Here is a 16,293-nt window from a genome sequence, read left to right on the forward strand (position 1 = left end):
TATACCACTAGTGTGGAGATTAGGGTGACTTTGCTGGGTACCAGTCTGGCGCTTTTGGTTTTCTCTGTTGCTAGCCTGGGATATCCTGCAATTTCAGTTCCTGGAGTGAGATCAACAACAAAGTGTCCTACATTTCTTTATCTTGTGCGCATGAATCCACCGTCTGATAGCTCTCACTGGACTAGATGTTGAAGATGAGAGCTCCTGCCATGAGTGAACTGGCCTCAGGGAGGCGTAGGTTATCGGCCTCCCTAAAAACAAAGAACGTTGAAACGATGTAACTAAGCCCTGGCCCGCGTTTCGACGCCGGCCCACAAATACATACTTTCGAAGGAGTCAATAATAATCACCAAAACCCCTGACTTCATCAGCTTATCGTAGACGCCATGTATGGTGAATAATGATCTCGAGTCCAGTCCTCCAACAAGGGGGAGTGAAAGCCGGGTTAACCGCCATGGATATACGATAATCAGTTACTAGTGCGGAAAATAAGCGCCACAATCAAAACAGTTAGAGTTAGTCAGGCTCCAGCAGCAGACAGGATGCGTCAATTCTGCCCCTGAAAGTCTCGTAAGTCCTGTAACTCGGCTAGAATACAGGAGCTTGAGACCTGAATAGTGCATTGATAGTTGGCCGAAGCTGACAGTTCTTGAAAGCAGCGGTGAAGAACGCCGGGCACCTGTAGTGAACCGGGCAAAGTATGGCATCTGGCACCGTTTCAGGTACTAGCAGCATCCACCAATCTGATTGACTTCCGAGCGCTAAAGGGGGCCCTCCTTGTGCCCAAGCTTGGTTAGCTCAGAAAGACATGAAGACAAATGTGCTGAGAAGTGCTCATGCAACTGCGGGGGAACCTGGCCCACAATTGAACAAACAACAAACAATCCATTTGGCTGTAAGATCGCCCTACTCTAAGCTTCCTATCCCGGATAACTACAGGATTAACCATGGTTTCTAAAAGTGCAGTGTTTGAGTCACGTCTGGGAGATGTCGCACGGTCCTAGAGGCATTTATCTAGAACATGGCGATGTGCAAGGAGTCTAATGAGGTCTGGGGCCTCCACACCCGCCAACAGCGCCTAATCGACATACCCACTTGGGTCTTTGCCAGTGGTACCAAATGGCAGGCCTCCACAGTGGGTTGCTTACTTAGTTGGGGTTGGGTACAGGTATTAGTAGGCTGTGGCGTTATTGGGCTGCATGGCATACCGTGCTGTGGTGAAGTCCGTGCCTCCATGGAGTGATGACCTGAATCTGGAGGAGATAAGGATGTCTTAAGGGAAGGTAATTATAAGGCCCCTGGGCCGGGAGCGTCCCTGAGACTGACATGGGAACAGCTCATTTGATGTGTTCCGAGCGGAATGTGCAGGTGATGTAGAGTAGATTAGGTGGCAGTGATGATCTGGGATCCAATCCCGCCAACCGTTGGGCCATGCCCCTTGGATAACCGCTGCTCAGTTCTGATAATCGGTGATGGTGTCATATCGGAATCCCCTTGTCAGCTGCTCTGGTACCGATGGGGGGAGAACGGGAGTTCAGGTGATGTGCGTGTATCAGATCAACCGGGTTGGGGAACCCCATCTGTTCTACGATGTGCGGTTGAAGGCTGGGGGTCCAAGGGGGAGAGATCACCGTAGAAAGAGACTTGGAAAAAGAAAAGAAAAACTTAACAAGCGAGAAAAAGAAACAGACAAAAGAGAGACACAATCACAGCTGGAAAAGAACCCAAAGAGGATGAGTGCAGGAAAGCCACTGTTTTCTTCTTTTCTGATATAACCTTTGGTCAGTATCGTCATACGGTATTGTATCATCGTCATCATTAATCGTCAGGGTCGATAATCGCCTCGACTCGTCAACGTAAACGCCTGTAGAGTCTAAGAATTCCTTGAACTATGCTGCAGAGTATCGCGCTATGAGAATAAGGATTCAAAGGACAAAGTAGAATCATCGATCGACACAGTAGGGCTCGGGCAGGCGTGGTTGGAAGGGCGAAACCGCGCAGAGGAATCGATGGGTGGAGAGATTGTCGGGACTGCTTGCTTGGCCCCACGGCCACAGGACGAAGTAAGACCAGCCGCCGATGTTGCTTCGACCTCAACTGAACTTCCGTTCCTCCAGCTTCTTGCTATCTACCATCTTCCTCCACACCTGATTACCGGCCATAACCTCCTTAGTTGACTCCGTTACTCCAGCTCCCCTTCGACTCAACTTCGCTCATCCCCCTTCTTCTCCTGAACACGGTTTGTACCGCCTATCCTACTCCTGGTCCTTTATCCCCGACACTCGGTCGTCTTTCCCCGGATCTGATCCTAGTCCGATAAGAACCTCCGCCCGTCGACAGCACGAACTACTCAGTCCCTCCATCTCACAGTGCCAAAGCTGACCCCCGTCTGATGTCTCAGAACCTCCACCGATATTAATTTCCCCCAAGCCCAGCAAATTGATCGGCCACCCAGCTGCTCAACGAGCTCCCACCCAGTGAAACGAAGCCTCGGCGAGTGTCAGTGACCCGCCGCTGATATAGGTCTGCTCTCCTGGTTCTCCTACAGAGCCAGGCGGAAGGGCAGATCTGAACGTTTTCGAACTGGCAGACAATCATCCTTTCTATATACCCTCCTCCGCCGCTCCCGACCACCCTGACCCTCCTATCCCCCGCCAATCTACATCGTCCCGTCAAGTCACCTCCGCTCCGGGCGGCCCTTCCCTGTTTTCCCTCCAAAGATCAACCGCCAACTACAACTACGGTACAGCGGGCACTCTCGCAAACCCGTATTCATCCTCTGCTCGTCGACGGCGCCGTAGTACTACTCCGGATACGCCCGAACACACTTTCGAGGGAACAGGCGGTTTCGTGGAGGATCGCACGGCAAGCGAGGCCCGGTCTCGAACATCCAGCAGTATTCAGTCACGCGCCCCTTCAGAGGGCCCCGAACCGTACCCCAAGCGCAGGCGCCTGGCAAATATGCGCCCAGATGGCATTTCCAGTACAAACGGCTCCTCCCATACGTTAAATGGATCAAATGCCTCCCCGTCCCAGAAGACAGCTTTCGCCCACTCTCTGAACGGCCAAACGAGTTTTACATCCTCTAATGGAGACGTACGCACAAATGGATCCCAAAAGGCGTCAGTCGGTCCTCCGTCATACTATGGTCATGACCGAGAAGAAGTCACGAGGATCCTGATTCAAGCCCTGTTCGACCTTGGCTATGATGGGGCCGCGACGCTTCTAGGCAAAGAGAGTGGATATCAACTGGAGAGTCCAGCGGTCGCTACGTTCAGGAATGCAGTGTTGGAGGGGCGCTGGACCGAGGCGGAACATATACTGGTGCAGTCATTCTATCCAGACCGAGGCGGTTGGAGAAGTAATACTGGCGAGCAAGCGACGAATAGGGAGAGGCTGGTTTTGGTGGAAGATGCTCAAAAGAACGAAATGCTTTTTTACCTGCGACAGCAAAAATTCCTCGAATTATTGGAAGCCCGCGATTTGGCGGCGGCCCTGATAGTTCTGAGACATGAACTGACACCTCTGAACTATGACATAGGACGGTTACACGCCCTGTCCAGGTGAGCACAATGATGATAAGCGCCCCACGATGGGTGAAACTGACTGCAGTGTTAGTCTACTCATGTGCCCCCCGGAACATCTCCATGACCAGGCCGGCTGGGACGGTCCCATAAGCTCTTCTCGAGAACGTTTGTTGTCGGAGTTGTCTAGTGAGTTTTCGAACCTAGGATTCGCAGTTGTGACAGTACACACCGCTAACAACTTGGCAGGGTCGATATCGCCCTCTGTAATGATTCCCGATAATCGTCTTGCTATTCTGCTGGATCACGTCAAACAAACACAGATCAACCAGTGCTTATACCATAATTCTGCGTCACCTCCTTCGTTATATTCAGATCACATGTGTGATCGGAAAGACTTTCCTTTGCGGACCGGGATTGAGTTGAGCCAGCATTCCGATGAGGTATGGTGGTGCCAGTTCTCGAACGACGGGACGAAGCTGGTCACTGCAAGTAAAGACCAAACTGTAATTATTTACGAAACCAGCACCTTCTCTGTGATACAGAAGCTGTTGGGCCACGAGGATGGTGTTGCGCAGTGTGCATGGAGCCCGGACGACTCAAAGATCATCACCTGTTCTCAGGACAAGACCGCCCGTGTTTGGAGCGTTGAGGTACAGTGACCCCTTTTCTTGTTGGAGGACGGTGTTTGTGCTGACAGTTGGCAAAGACTGGTCGTTGCCTTCTGACCATCAATCACCACCGTCATCCTGTGACAGCTGCGGCATGGGCTCCTGATGGAGAGTCTTTTGTAACGGCCGCTCTCGACGTGAGCTCGCAGCTCTGTCATTGGGGAATGCGTGGACAGACCTTGTACATGTGGCCGGAAGGATTCCGCGTCCAGGACTGTGCTATCACGCCCGATGGCCGGAGACTGATCGCGGCGGACCTTGATCAGAAGGTCCACGTCTATAACCTCGCGACGCGCGAAGAAGAGTACTGCCTTGCCCTGAAAAGCAAGCCAACCTCAGTCGCTGTCAGCAGGGACTCCCGCCACATGCTAATCAACTCTGCCGACGGACAAATACAGCTTGTTGACATCAACACCACAGACGTTGTGCGCCGCTTCTCAGGGCAAAAACAAGGGCACTTTGTCATACGCAGTGTCTTCGGTGGCGCAGCGGAAAACTTCATTGTTAGTGGAAGTGAAGGTAGGCAGTATCCTAACACACACTCGCCTTCTTGTGCTAATTGTGTGTTAGATTCTCGTGTTTATATTTTCCACAAAGAAGCTGGCACACTCGTGGAGGCCTTAGAGGGGCATGTACGAGGATGTGTAAATTCCATGTCATGGAATCCCAGAGACCCAGGAATGTTTGCTTCTGCAGGTGATGACTGCTTGGTTAGAATGTGAGCACCCGCCCCATCAATTCACCCATCTGCCCATATCGCCATTTGACTCACAGATCTCTAGTTGGACACGTGAACGTGACATACGACCGAATGTTTCAGCGGGCAAGCACAGGGCAGTATCGACAACTGGATTCACTCGCACCAGCGCTCTGCGTTCAACATCAAGCTTCAATTAGTACTATCGCTTTAAGAGCAGCAGAAAGTCCCATATAGTCTTACATACTTGGAAGCTCCAGCTTAAACAACTCTCGCATTCACTCCGTCCGCTTTCTCCCTCATCCCTACATCGAGCTCAACTGCTCCCGTTTATTCACTCTACCTGCATATACGCATTTTTTTCTGGCCCATCATCAGTGTTCCATTTAATACAGGTTGCAGGCGCCACTGCTTTTGGTACAGATCAATATATGCTTTGCATTATTCCTTTATTCATTTTCTCGTTCCCCTCTGCGCATTTATTCACCACCGTCCCCGGCACGCTTGTGAACAGTGCCGTAATAAGCCACTGACTGCACCATGGCATGCCGTCCCTATTTATACTATCACCTTCCCCCTCTCCCTACCCATTATTTTACATACTATAAAGACTTCAACGCTTACGGTTAATGGTTCGTTATTCTCGTTACTGACCTCTCCCCCATTGGGTCGTGAATCATGCAAGGTTTCAGGAGTGTACTTTGGTTCTTTCTCCCCTTAGTTTCGTGCAGTGAAACGAGTTGTGTATCGGAGTCCCTCTTCGCTTTTGTGTTCTTCTTCTCCCCCTCCAAGAGGTCGTCGAGTATATGCTTGCTCCTTTTTGCTACCGCTACTTCACTTGCTCTGTGTCTGCTTGCTCTTTTTCCTCTCCTTCCTTTGTGTCTTGGGGTTGGAAAGTTGGCTGGGTAGTGGTAGTAGAGTATGCATCAGATAATCGAATATTTGCTTGGGTATTAACCACCTGTGTGATTATTCTACTCATGTGTAGGTGGGTAAGGAGGGAGGACAGTTGTGGATTCAAGGGGCAACTGCTAGTAATACTGAATAATGCTAGATAGAATGGAATAGAATGGAGGATTTAATGTACTTTTGAGGAATGAAAAGGATGGCCAGTCAGACTATAGACCGACCACAAGGAACTCTTGAACATTGATATTTCCACTCGATCGCGTGATAAAATAGGTAACTCCAAACATAGCATGTAAACCCAGGGAACAAATCAAACGCCAGAAGAAAATATTCAAAAGTAAATAAAGTGAAATGTGGAATAGCAATCGATGATATATCATGACTGAATCGACGGCATTTGACTGAGTGACATTGGCGTCGTAGACGATCATCTACTCGAACAACACTGGAATGGCGTCAGGTTCGGGGTTGTTGACTGTAGAATAGTGACAAGTGGACCAACCAATTTGATAATATTCCCATTTCCTCCACGCGATTCTCCGCCCCTTCATGGTGCACCGAAATGGTAGTTTCTGTCTTCTGTCCACCTTGTTGTTCATTTGTATTTATAGGGAGGGAGCGAGGCACTGGTACTGTTAGGATGCGCGAGGCTGATGCCATGAGATGACTCGTAGGTGACCTTTTTCTTTTCAGATATATTGGTCGATACGCTAAGCAGAGATTATTTTGTTTATGACAGAAGATCGGCAACTGGTAAACTAGGTTAGCTGTATGTGAGTTTTGTGACGTAGATGGTGTCAACATACCATTCATAGGCATCTCATCAATTTGGGTGGAGTAGTAGAGTTCAATGTCGCGGAGGATGCGCACGTCATCGCTAGTGACAAAGTTGATGGCAACACCCTTACGACCGAAACGACCACTACGACCGATACGGTGGATGTAGTTTTCACGGTTGGTGGGCAGGTCGTAGTTGATGACCAGGGACACCTGCTGCACGTCGATACCACGAGCCCAGACATCGGTGGAGATAAGCACACGGGAGTTACCCTGGCGGAAGTCCTGCATAATACTGTCACGCTCCTTCTGGGGCATTTCACCGTGCATGCTGGACACGGTAAAGTTGGCTTCGCGCATCTTGTCAGTGAGCCAGTCGACCTTGCGACGAGTGTTGCAGAAGATGACCGCCTGAGTGATGGTCAAGGTATCGTAAAGATCACAAAGGGTATCGAACTTCCACTCTTCCTTCTCAACCGCAATGAAGTACTGCTTGATGCCTTCGAGGGTCAATTCGTCACGCTTGACCAGGACACGCACGGGGTCGGTCATGAACTTGGTGGTCATGTCAAGTACGTCATAGGGAAGGGTAGCGGAAACGACAACAACTTGGGTGGCAGGAGGAAGGTAGCGGTAGACGTCGTAAATCTGTTCACGGAATCCACGGTTGAGGAGTTCGTCGGCTTCATCGAGAACCAGCATCTTGATGTGACGGGTGCGCAGATGGCGTCTGCGAATCATATCGGCGACTCTGCCCGGTGTGCCCGAAACGACATGCTGTCCATAATCGAGCTTCCTAATGTCCTCTCCAATATTTGTGCCTCCGATACAAGCGTGGCATTGAACGTTCATGTAATCACCGAGGGCCATGATAACGGACTGAATCTGGGTGGCAAGTTCGCGAGTGGGGGAAAGGACGAGTGCTGGTATACGTGAGATTATGACCACCAACTTGAAATTAAGCGCATACTACATACCCTGAGATTCGCGAACGACCGTATCGATGACCTGGAGGATACTGATCGAGAACGTAGCGGTCTTACCAGTACCGGATTGCGCCTGGGCAATGGTATCGCGACCTTTGCAGATCTGAACAATGGCACGGGACTGGACTGCGGACGGAGACTCATAGCCATAAGCGTAGATACCACGAAGAAGACTTTCCTTCAAGTGCATGTCCTCGAAGGTAGGAGCAACAGTGACCTCCTTCGAGGTGTTGAACTCCATGCGGTCTAGTTTTGCGCGGTCAGTATACAGGCGTTAGTTAATTGTTGGGAACTTTAAAGTCCTACCATCAGCGCGTCTGTCAATTCCGTCCGCCATGTTGAACCAAGTCTGTAATTTTGAAGTAAAAGGATGAAAGAAAAGAGAATTAAGTCAGTGGAGGAGGGGAGCTGGCCTGGTGGAGTAGCAGAAGAATCGCCCAGCTTCTGCGGCGCGACTTTTCGTTGCGACCGGGGTCTCACCGCCCGCTTCACGTGACGATAGCTCGCCGCAAAGCTCTCTTGGATGGCGTTGGGATGCCCACTTCCATCCCCGGTCTCCAGAAGCGCTTGCATCTGCAGAAGACAGGTAGAGCTTTGTGCGCGCAGCAATAATGATTCTCGAGGAGCAAAGGTTTATCCACGAGGACCTTGAGCGTCTGGAGCAGGCGATCGCCGACCGCGTCGCCGAAGAGCCTCGTAATGTAAGCAACTTGACAGTCTCTATCTTGTCGCTCTCTGCTAACTCACTCTTTTACTTTCAGATTCGTGATCGCTTAGCTCGTGATCATGAAGTCGCACACTTTTTGAAGCGTATCGAAGACCAGTCCAAGAGGTTGCTCGAGATCTACAAGGATGCAGACAGTGCGCGTGAGAAGGAAATTCAAACCATCTCAACCGGCGATCAATTCGAGGAATTCTACAAGCAACTGGATGAAATCAAGGATTTCCATAAGCGCTATCCTAATGAGCCTGTCGAAAACCTTGAGCGGGCTTACAAGCGCCGCCAGCCTGGAGAGGGTGAAGTAACGGGAATGGAGATTGACAATTTGTTCACTGGTGAAGAGGGTTATGGGCAATTCCTGGACCTCACGACACTGCACGAAGATTACCTGAACTTGCCTAATGTCAAACGGCTCTCATATGTACAATACCTCGACATATTCGATGCGTTTACTCCTCCACAACTCCCGATCAAGCGGAACCACAAGCTATCTGACCGGTACTTCAAATATGTCGGTGAACTCGCAAATTATTTGGAAAACTTCATCAAAAAGGTGAAGCCTCTACAAGACCTGGACAAACTTTTTGCTAGCTTTGATGAGGAATTCGAAAAGCAGTGGACGGAAAACCAGGTCCCTGGTTGGACAGAGGAGGTTGCTCAGAACGGTACCCAAGGCCCGAAGACCGAGGGCTCCGGCGAAGGCATCTGGTGTGCTGACTGCGAGAGGGAGTTCAAGAATGAAAATGTCTACAAGAATCACCTGACAGGCAAGAAGCATATCCGGGCCGCTGAAGCTCGTAAAGCCGCAGGGGATTCTGGCGCGAAACCGGCAGCCGCTACTATAAACGGCACATCATCTGTGGCCCATCGTCTCAAGGAACGTGCAGTCGCTGAGAGGGAACATCGGGTGCGTTCTCTGACGCAGGTACTGCAGCCTGAGCGTCAAGCAACGAGGATCAACGTGGAGCGGAGACAGGGTATGACTGAACGGGAACGCCAGATGGAACTGGAAGCTTTGCTTAATGAGTCCGAGAATCCTGGCGGTGATCGTGCTGGCGATCAATCTGACGAGGACGACGAAGACCGCATCTACAATCCCCTCAAATTGCCACTTGCTTGGGATGGCAAGCCGATCCCTTACTGGCTTTACAAATTGCATGGCCTTGGGGTGGAGTACCCTTGCGAGATTTGCGGTAACTTTGTGTATATGGGTCGTCGTGCCTTTGACAAGCATTTCTCCGAGGCCCTGCATATCTTTGGCTTAAAGTGTCTTGGAATCACCTCCAATACCAACCTTTTCCGAGAGATCACCCGGATTGAGGATGCAATCAGGCTTTGGGAGAAGCTAGAACAGGATCGGAAGAAGGATAGAGATAATCGCGACAATGTGGTACAGATGGAGGATGCCGAAGGCAATGTGATGCCGGAGAGGATCTATCTTGAGTAAGTGACCCCCAACAATTCCTCGGCCTATTGGAACTTTTACTAATGATTACCAGTTTGCAAAAGCAAGGTATCCTGTGAGCAGCGACCCCGACTCAACGTTTCTTCATGTTCTTTACATTGCCTTTCGCCATATTTCATATTGAAAAGCCTGGAGTTTGGTGTGGGTCTTTCTCGATTTTCCATATTGCTGCGAGGTCACTGGGATAGTGTCGGTTGGGAACGGCTGTATCAAAGCAGAGTCAAGACTAGACAGCTTTGCTTTATTTGTATTCTACACCGCAAAGTTACTTCTAAATCATCCTCGGAGAAATTAGAAGTCAATAATATCGGTTCGATCCCAACTTTGGCTCGTATCACGTGGTTTCGCGTTCCGTTCGCGTAGCTTCCAGATCAAATTCGTTCCCCTCGTCTTCCCTCATCCTCACTTGCTTCGTCGTTTTGTTCTCAATCGTGCATCCTGAGTGCTATGCGCCTTATGAAGTAGGCTGAACTTGGCCTAGTTGCCATGTTCCTGACGATTACTGGGTCGTGTTTGATGCCCCCCACCGATCCTGACACCATAATCGCGCCTGTCGCGGCTATCACTACTATATGGGGTTCAAATTTACTCACTTGTGCGACTTACTATCAGCCCTCGAAGACAACACGATCGTGAAAGCTTCCCATGAGGCCAAGGTTGTCAATCCCGACATTCGGGCCGTATCACGATGGTTCGCCCAGAATGAAAAGCGGATCCGCCACCAAGATACCGACCAGTTGGCCCTCCTTTCCTGCATGTTTCCAGAGAAACGGACGGACCGTGTGTACTGGCTACAGGATACATCCCTGGCCAGAATAATTGCACGGTGCCTGCTTTTGGGCTGTTCCCGACGGCAGGAGCTCGAGCGTTGGCGTGTCTCCGGGGGCGTAGACCTGGGACAATGCGTGGAGAATGTCATGCGGCAGGCTGAAAATCATGTCACAAATGGTCTAGATGTCACCGTGGAGGAGATAGACAAGGCTCTAGCTGAAATAGCCTCTCGTTGCAAGTTTTCCGGGCCTCAGGTGCGAAGACAGCGTACGGCTGTCAAGGTCGATCAGACGTTGTCCCCACTATATCGACGGCTAAGTAGCAGAGATGCGAAATGGCTTACACGAATGATACTAAAAAGCTATGCTCCTGTTTCTCTACCGACAAACATGATCTTGAAACGCTTCCATTTTCTCCTTCCACATCTACTTCTCTTTCAGGACTCTTTCGAACGCGCTTTAAGCGTGCTTGGCTCTAGCCCAGTTAAACACTTTCCACCCCATCCAGAGCCTGCATTAGCAAAAGACCTGGGTATCATAGCATTAGGACATCTCAGTCCTGCTGTGGGAGTCAAGATAGGACGTCCCGAGTACTATAAGGCTAGGAGCATCAATCATTGCTGTCGCATGATTGGCAATCGTCGCATGAGTATCGAACGGAAGTATGATGGTGAATATTGCCAGATACACATCGATCTCTCCAAGGACTCCAACTGGATTCAAATATTCTCCAAAAGCGGCAAAGATTCAACCACAGACCGCGCTGGTATCCATCAAGTCATCAGCGAATGCCTGAAGTTAAGACGGCCGGGTTGCAAAATCTCCCGCCGATGCATTCTGGAGGGCGAACTGCTTGTTTGGAGTGACAAGCATGGCAGCATCGCAGATTTTCATAAGTTGCGTAAATTTATATCTCGTTCGGGCACTTTCATTGGAACTGAAAACGACTCTCCGTAAGTGACATGGCATGTAAAGCTTCAGCGCTTTCTTCTGACTCTAGCTAGTCCACAACCTTACGAACATCTAATGATAGTGTTCTTTGACATCCTGCTCATCGATGACAATGTTTGCTTGAAGCTTCCACACCGGGAGCGGCGATTGCTTTTGAAAGACACTATAGAGGCAATCCCAGGACGTGCCGATATATCTGAGCAGTGGGTGGTTGACTTTTCCCACCATGACGGTCAATCTCGATTAGAAGGTATTTTCTCCAGAGGCATCAGTGAGCGATGGGAAGGATTTGTCCTCAAAGCATGCGAAGACCCTTACTTTACAATGTTTTCCGGTGATCAGGACAATCCCTCCTTCGGTCGCTGGATAAAGCTAAAAAAGGATTATATACCCGGACTAGGCGATACCGTCGATCTCGCAATCATTGGCGCGAGGTACAATTCTCGCGATGCGATGGCAATCAAGCATGTTAAGAAGCTACGATGGACTGAGTTTTTCATTGGGTGCCTCGTCAATAAAGAGAAGGTAGTGCAGTCTGGTGCCATACCTAAATTTCGGGTGCTGGATGTTATTAACCACAAATGCATGCATGTCAAGGTTATGCAGTTCTTGAATCAGTTCGGCGAGTTCTGCGCCCGCAGTCCAGACTCTGATCATGGATTCATTCTTGACTATGGGGAGAGTGTAGCCAACGCAATGGACGTCGTCTTCAGAACACCCTTTGTCGTTGAGATGTTAGGCAGTGGTTTTGAAAAGCCGTCTGGCGCCAGATACTATGCACTCCGTTTCCCAAGGATCTTGAAGATCCTTTCTGATCGATCATTTGAGGACGCAGTGTCATATTCAGAGTTGCAGCTATTAGCAGAAGCTGCACGTTCCGTCCTTGATGAGGATCCAGGAAGCCACGAGTATGAAGCCGCTAAACGGCTGAAGCTGCAGAGTCACTCGGCTTGTACGCCAGATCGATCACAAAGCCCTCAGACAACACAGAGCCCCTGTCTCCAGTCTTCGACTACTGCCGAAGATGACTCAAGCAATGGGATATTCATGTCTCCAGCGAACATGAAATTGAACGCCCCGGACGCTCTACCTAGCTCAACGAGGCAAGCCAAGAGACGTCGCGAAAGCAGCGCCATGCAACGTACCATTCCCATTCATGTGGATCTCAACAGGGACCCTTCCCCACCTGCAGGGCATAGTGTATGCGGCAAATACCTGACAGACAATGATAATCTATCTTCCCATGTAGCGGGACAGAGGAAGAATTCGACCCAGACTACCGGGTCCGAGAAAGCCTCCCACCCCTGTCAAATACCTGGTCCATTGAGTAGCTCAGACAAGTTGCGAAACCACTCTGAATCCATTCAAACGCCGACAGACTATCACACTGAACCCAAGGTGGCCCCGGAAATCTGCAACCAGCGCCCGTCCAACGATGAGATCGTGACTACTCACCTCTGCCACAAACTAACCCACCGCATTTTATCACCACTGCTTAACAATCCTATATACGTCCACCATGGTATATCCCCAGAGATCATGGCAATTGCCCGAGTCATGTCAAATGCATGGCACATGGCGCCTAGCCTCAACGAGTTTGCACGAACATTAAGGGCATCCAACCCTCACGCAGTCTCGCAGAGCACAGTTTACGGACTGATCATGATACCCAGCAAGAAAGATGCACTATGCACAGTTCTCCCCGATCTAATAAAGAGCATAGCAAATGCTTTCCAGCCTTACCACTCTAAAAGCCATCATCATGACGGAAAGATCTTCATTCTCGACTCCAACCTTTTCAGACTCAACATCAGCAGTGATGATACGAGACTCTGCCTTCGTCAAACATGGGAAGATATTAGCAAGGTGTTCTTCTATGCTTGCGTGAGCTGGACATTCGACAGAACTCCAGGTAACGACACACTTGAAAAGGACCAGGTCAGAGAATGTGATGCTCTCTACACAAAACCTAAGATCACTGTCAGCTTCGATAGACGTGAACTAGGTCTTGTTGTGGGAAGGAAATTATCTGCACTGAGCCTCTGACCCATGTGGCACAGGACACATAGACTGTTTGAGATACATTAGTCTTTCAATATCGCCTTCTTGTATATAGCTCTATTGCTAGTCATTAATAAATGTACGAATAATCACTTAAAGGGACATTTTCTATGAAATCACATTCCATCATGCCTCTCCCCCCAAACGCCTCGCTAGTAGTAGCCCCGAGGAAATGCAGGAAGATCGTAAGAGACAGAGTACAAAACCCCCAATCTATGACAACAATGACAATGACCACTCACTCATCCCCCTCTCTCCGCGCGCGAACATCCCTCATCAAAGCCTTGGCCTCTTCGACCTCAACTCCATCCTGACACAGTTCACCCGCCAACTGATCCGCACGCTCAAGGTCCCCATTACGCAAAGACCACCGCGCAAGCCATAATCTAGCCTTGGAAGTGGTAGCCGTAACACCCGTACCATGCCAACTGTCATCCTCCTCATCATTCTGCTGAGTCGACGACTTGCGCGCCCGTCTAGAGCTAGACTGTCCTTCTGTCCCTGATTGGTTGTCATCGTCATCATTATCCGATGAGGCGTCTTCATCTTCCTGCATCATCTGGCCCGATTCTTGCTGGAGCGTGAGTTCCATGTAAGAGGCCGCTTCTTCGTCATCGCCGAGACGTTCATAAAGCGTGGCGATCTGGTGGAGGGTTTCTGGATCGAGGATCTTCCGCTCTGGCCCCCCTCCTCCTACTTGGGAGGAGTCATCGGCGTAGTAGGAACCGGCAACGAGGGCTCGTTTGAGGGCCTTGATGCTCTGCTCGATGCGGCCCATCTTGGCGTAGCAGGATCCCACGGCTTGCCACATTTTGGGGTCGTAGGGGCGTAGGGCTGCGGCTCGTTGGTAGTAGAATAGGGCGTAGAAGGACATGTCGAGGACTTCGTAGGCTTGGCCTAGACCGTACCAGGCTCGGTAGTCTTTGCGGTTGACGTCGACGGCGCGACGGTAGGATTCGATTGCAGCGTGGGTGTTTTTCATCTCAATGTATTCGTGACCCATGAGGGTCCAGGCTGAGAGGAAATTACGGTCTAAGGTCAAGGCGCGTCGGAAATACATGACTGCCTTTTCGTGCTCAGATTTGAGGGAGTAGTAATTTCCTACTACGCAGCATGTTTCCGGGCGGAATTTGTCCGTTGCGGTTGCGATTTGGGCGACGAACGCGAGCTGTGGGCGGGCGCCCATCACGTATAAGATGTTAGAGTAGTGGTCAAGGCTGTCAAGACGGTGTGGAGACGAAACGAGAATGTCGGTAAAGATACTGGAGGCTTCCTCGAAGTCTACAGGTAAAGTCAGCTTGACCATGCAATATGCATTCTGTAGTGCCCGCCATACCTTTGGAGTGATAGTACAACAAAGCTCTTTGGGTCTTGAGAAAAGCACTGGTGGGGAAGATTGTTTCGAGCTCAGATAATGACTGGTAGGTATCTTCGGTGGCCTGATACAGCTCCTGGCTGCAGTATACGCGGAATATGAGGGTCATGATGTTCAAGGGCAGAAGATTGACCACTTGGTTCAACTGCGAAAGTGATCAGCAACTTGCGACAACAAGAAAGTCCAACGCGACATACGTCTTCTGTGCTTGCAAGCAAGTCGTTTAGCTCTTGCCAGGCGCCCCAGTGAAACGGGTTCAGGTGAACACTCCGGATAAGCCACTTCTTGGCCTCGTCCTCATTTCGTCCCTTTAGAAGTATAACACCATACAGATACTCCAACCATCCCTGGCTGCGATCTTCAAGTCCCTTGTCTTGCTGCTCTGTAAACCATCCCTCTAGTCCTCGCGCCAAGTCCGGTAACTCTTTGTTGACGGTCGAACCTCCGTCTGCTGGTCCCAGCACCATTTCGGTCTCTTCATCCTTGCGCTTCTCGCCTGCCAGATACTTGGCGTACAAGGCTAGAAACAGTGATTTCTGACTGAGCTTTGGGTACGGATTCCGGGTCACACTATTATCTTTGACACCGCCATATGCTGAGGCTTTCGATTTCCCTTTCTGCGGGGTTAACGACTGTCTAGGCTTCGGCTTCGGCGGCGTTGAAGTAAGAGGTACGGGGGAGATGGTCGGAGGGAGGAAGACCGAAGCGCAGCGATCATATTCGCGGGTGTCAAAGTAAGATTTGGCAAGGAGGTACTTGTATGACTCTTGCGCTTCGAGAGCGGCTTCGAGCGGATCTTGTGTTCGGAGATAAGGGTTCTGGGTGTTCGAAGGAGCGTCGGGGTAGTCCATTGGAGAGTCAGGATCGGTGTCGTACTGCTCAATTGGTACGATTGAATCTAGCATTTCAGCTGCCCTGACCCACAAGGTTAGTTACTGCTCATGGAGGTGAGCCAGGGTGATGCCGGTAACGGTACCATTTGGCCGACTGGTATAAACAACGCTCGGAGCATTTAATCGCCGCATCTTCGAGCCGAAATCTGAGTTCCTTGATATTCTCATCTGTGAAGGGGACAGCCATGATAGCGAAGGTATTCGCGCGCGTAATTGCGCACGCGTTTTGCGAAGAAAGACTGCGGAGCTTTTATATGAGGTGACTGTATGTAGCTATAACTAGTTAATGACGCGCCAGGATCATTGCTGCTTTGTGGATCTTGCGCGCACCAGACGCGGTGGAGACAGGTGATGACAAGAGAATCTGGCGCAACAGAATATACTAATTAGAGCGCATAAGTAGCGCCAAGAATGCAGGCAGAAATCAATGTCAAAAAGGAAGCAGGAGACGCGGCGAAGAGCATCGCATCGCCAAAAGATTCCAGGGAATCTC

The 16,293-nt window shown here is 50.3% G+C and overlaps 7 protein-coding genes across 7 annotated transcripts; 3 read left to right on the forward strand and 4 right to left on the reverse strand.

Moving 5' to 3' along the window:
- Window positions 1–1,014: 1,014 nt before the first annotated feature.
- On the reverse strand, window positions 1,015–1,206 carry ASPBRDRAFT_115364 (uncharacterized protein; the record flags this gene model as incomplete). Its single annotated transcript, XM_067616891.1, has 1 exon — window positions 1,015–1,206. One exon carries the CDS (start codon window positions 1,204–1,206, stop codon window positions 1,015–1,017), a length of 192 nt encoding a protein of 63 aa, XP_067483054.1.
- Window positions 1,207–2,961: 1,755 nt separating this feature from the next.
- On the forward strand, window positions 2,962–5,106 carry ASPBRDRAFT_117295 (uncharacterized protein; the record flags this gene model as incomplete). The annotated part of the gene is made up of 6 exons (XM_067617075.1): window positions 2,962–3,563; window positions 3,619–3,713; window positions 3,774–4,177; window positions 4,234–4,714; window positions 4,766–4,913; window positions 5,016–5,106. 6 exons carry the CDS (start codon window positions 2,962–2,964, stop codon window positions 5,104–5,106), a joined length of 1,821 nt encoding a protein of 606 aa, XP_067483055.1.
- Window positions 5,107–5,889: 783 nt separating this feature from the next.
- Window positions 5,890–6,429, reverse strand: ASPBRDRAFT_38127 (uncharacterized protein). The gene has a single exon (XM_067623878.1). The coding sequence runs from the start codon at window positions 6,230–6,232 to the stop codon at window positions 6,011–6,013; it is 222 nt and encodes a 73-aa protein (XP_067483056.1). The 5' UTR covers window positions 6,233–6,429; the 3' UTR covers window positions 5,890–6,010.
- ASPBRDRAFT_71910 (ATP-dependent RNA helicase eIF4A) lies at window positions 6,350–7,978 on the reverse strand. The gene is made up of 4 exons (XM_067629147.1): window positions 7,871–7,978; window positions 7,556–7,810; window positions 6,608–7,501; window positions 6,350–6,551 (listed from the first exon to the last, which is right to left on the reverse strand). Exons 1-4 carry the CDS (start codon window positions 7,899–7,901, stop codon window positions 6,532–6,534), a joined length of 1,200 nt encoding a protein of 399 aa, XP_067483057.1. The 5' UTR covers window positions 7,902–7,978; the 3' UTR covers window positions 6,350–6,531.
- A 138-nt stretch (window positions 7,979–8,116) lies between these two features.
- Window positions 8,117–10,140, forward strand: ASPBRDRAFT_38129 (SF3a splicing factor complex subunit PRP9). Its single transcript, XM_067623879.1, has 3 exons — window positions 8,117–8,265; window positions 8,326–9,728; window positions 9,785–10,140. Exons 1-3 carry the CDS (start codon window positions 8,176–8,178, stop codon window positions 9,807–9,809), a joined length of 1,518 nt encoding a protein of 505 aa, XP_067483058.1. The 5' UTR covers window positions 8,117–8,175; the 3' UTR covers window positions 9,810–10,140.
- Window positions 10,141–10,322: 182 nt separating this feature from the next.
- ASPBRDRAFT_116003 (ATP dependent DNA ligase domain protein) lies at window positions 10,323–13,517 on the forward strand (the record flags this gene model as incomplete). Its single annotated transcript, XM_067616947.1, has 3 exons — window positions 10,323–11,331; window positions 11,407–11,473; window positions 11,525–13,517. The coding sequence occupies 3 exons, from the start codon at window positions 10,323–10,325 to the stop codon at window positions 13,515–13,517; spliced, it is 3,069 nt and encodes a 1,022-aa protein (XP_067483059.1).
- Window positions 13,505–16,252, reverse strand: ASPBRDRAFT_203540 (anaphase promoting complex subunit CDC23). The gene is made up of 4 exons (XM_067621672.1): window positions 15,884–16,252; window positions 15,105–15,822; window positions 14,869–15,052; window positions 13,505–14,813 (listed from the first exon to the last, which is right to left on the reverse strand). Exons 1-4 carry the CDS (start codon window positions 15,985–15,987, stop codon window positions 13,771–13,773), a joined length of 2,049 nt encoding a protein of 682 aa, XP_067483060.1. The 5' UTR covers window positions 15,988–16,252; the 3' UTR covers window positions 13,505–13,770.
- Between the last annotated feature and the right edge of the window lie 41 nt (window positions 16,253–16,293).

The sequence above is a fragment of the Aspergillus brasiliensis genome (assembly GCF_001889945.1).
Source record: "Aspergillus brasiliensis CBS 101740 unplaced genomic scaffold ASPBRscaffold_2, whole genome shotgun sequence".
Taxonomy (NCBI): domain Eukaryota; kingdom Fungi; phylum Ascomycota; class Eurotiomycetes; order Eurotiales; family Aspergillaceae; genus Aspergillus; species Aspergillus brasiliensis.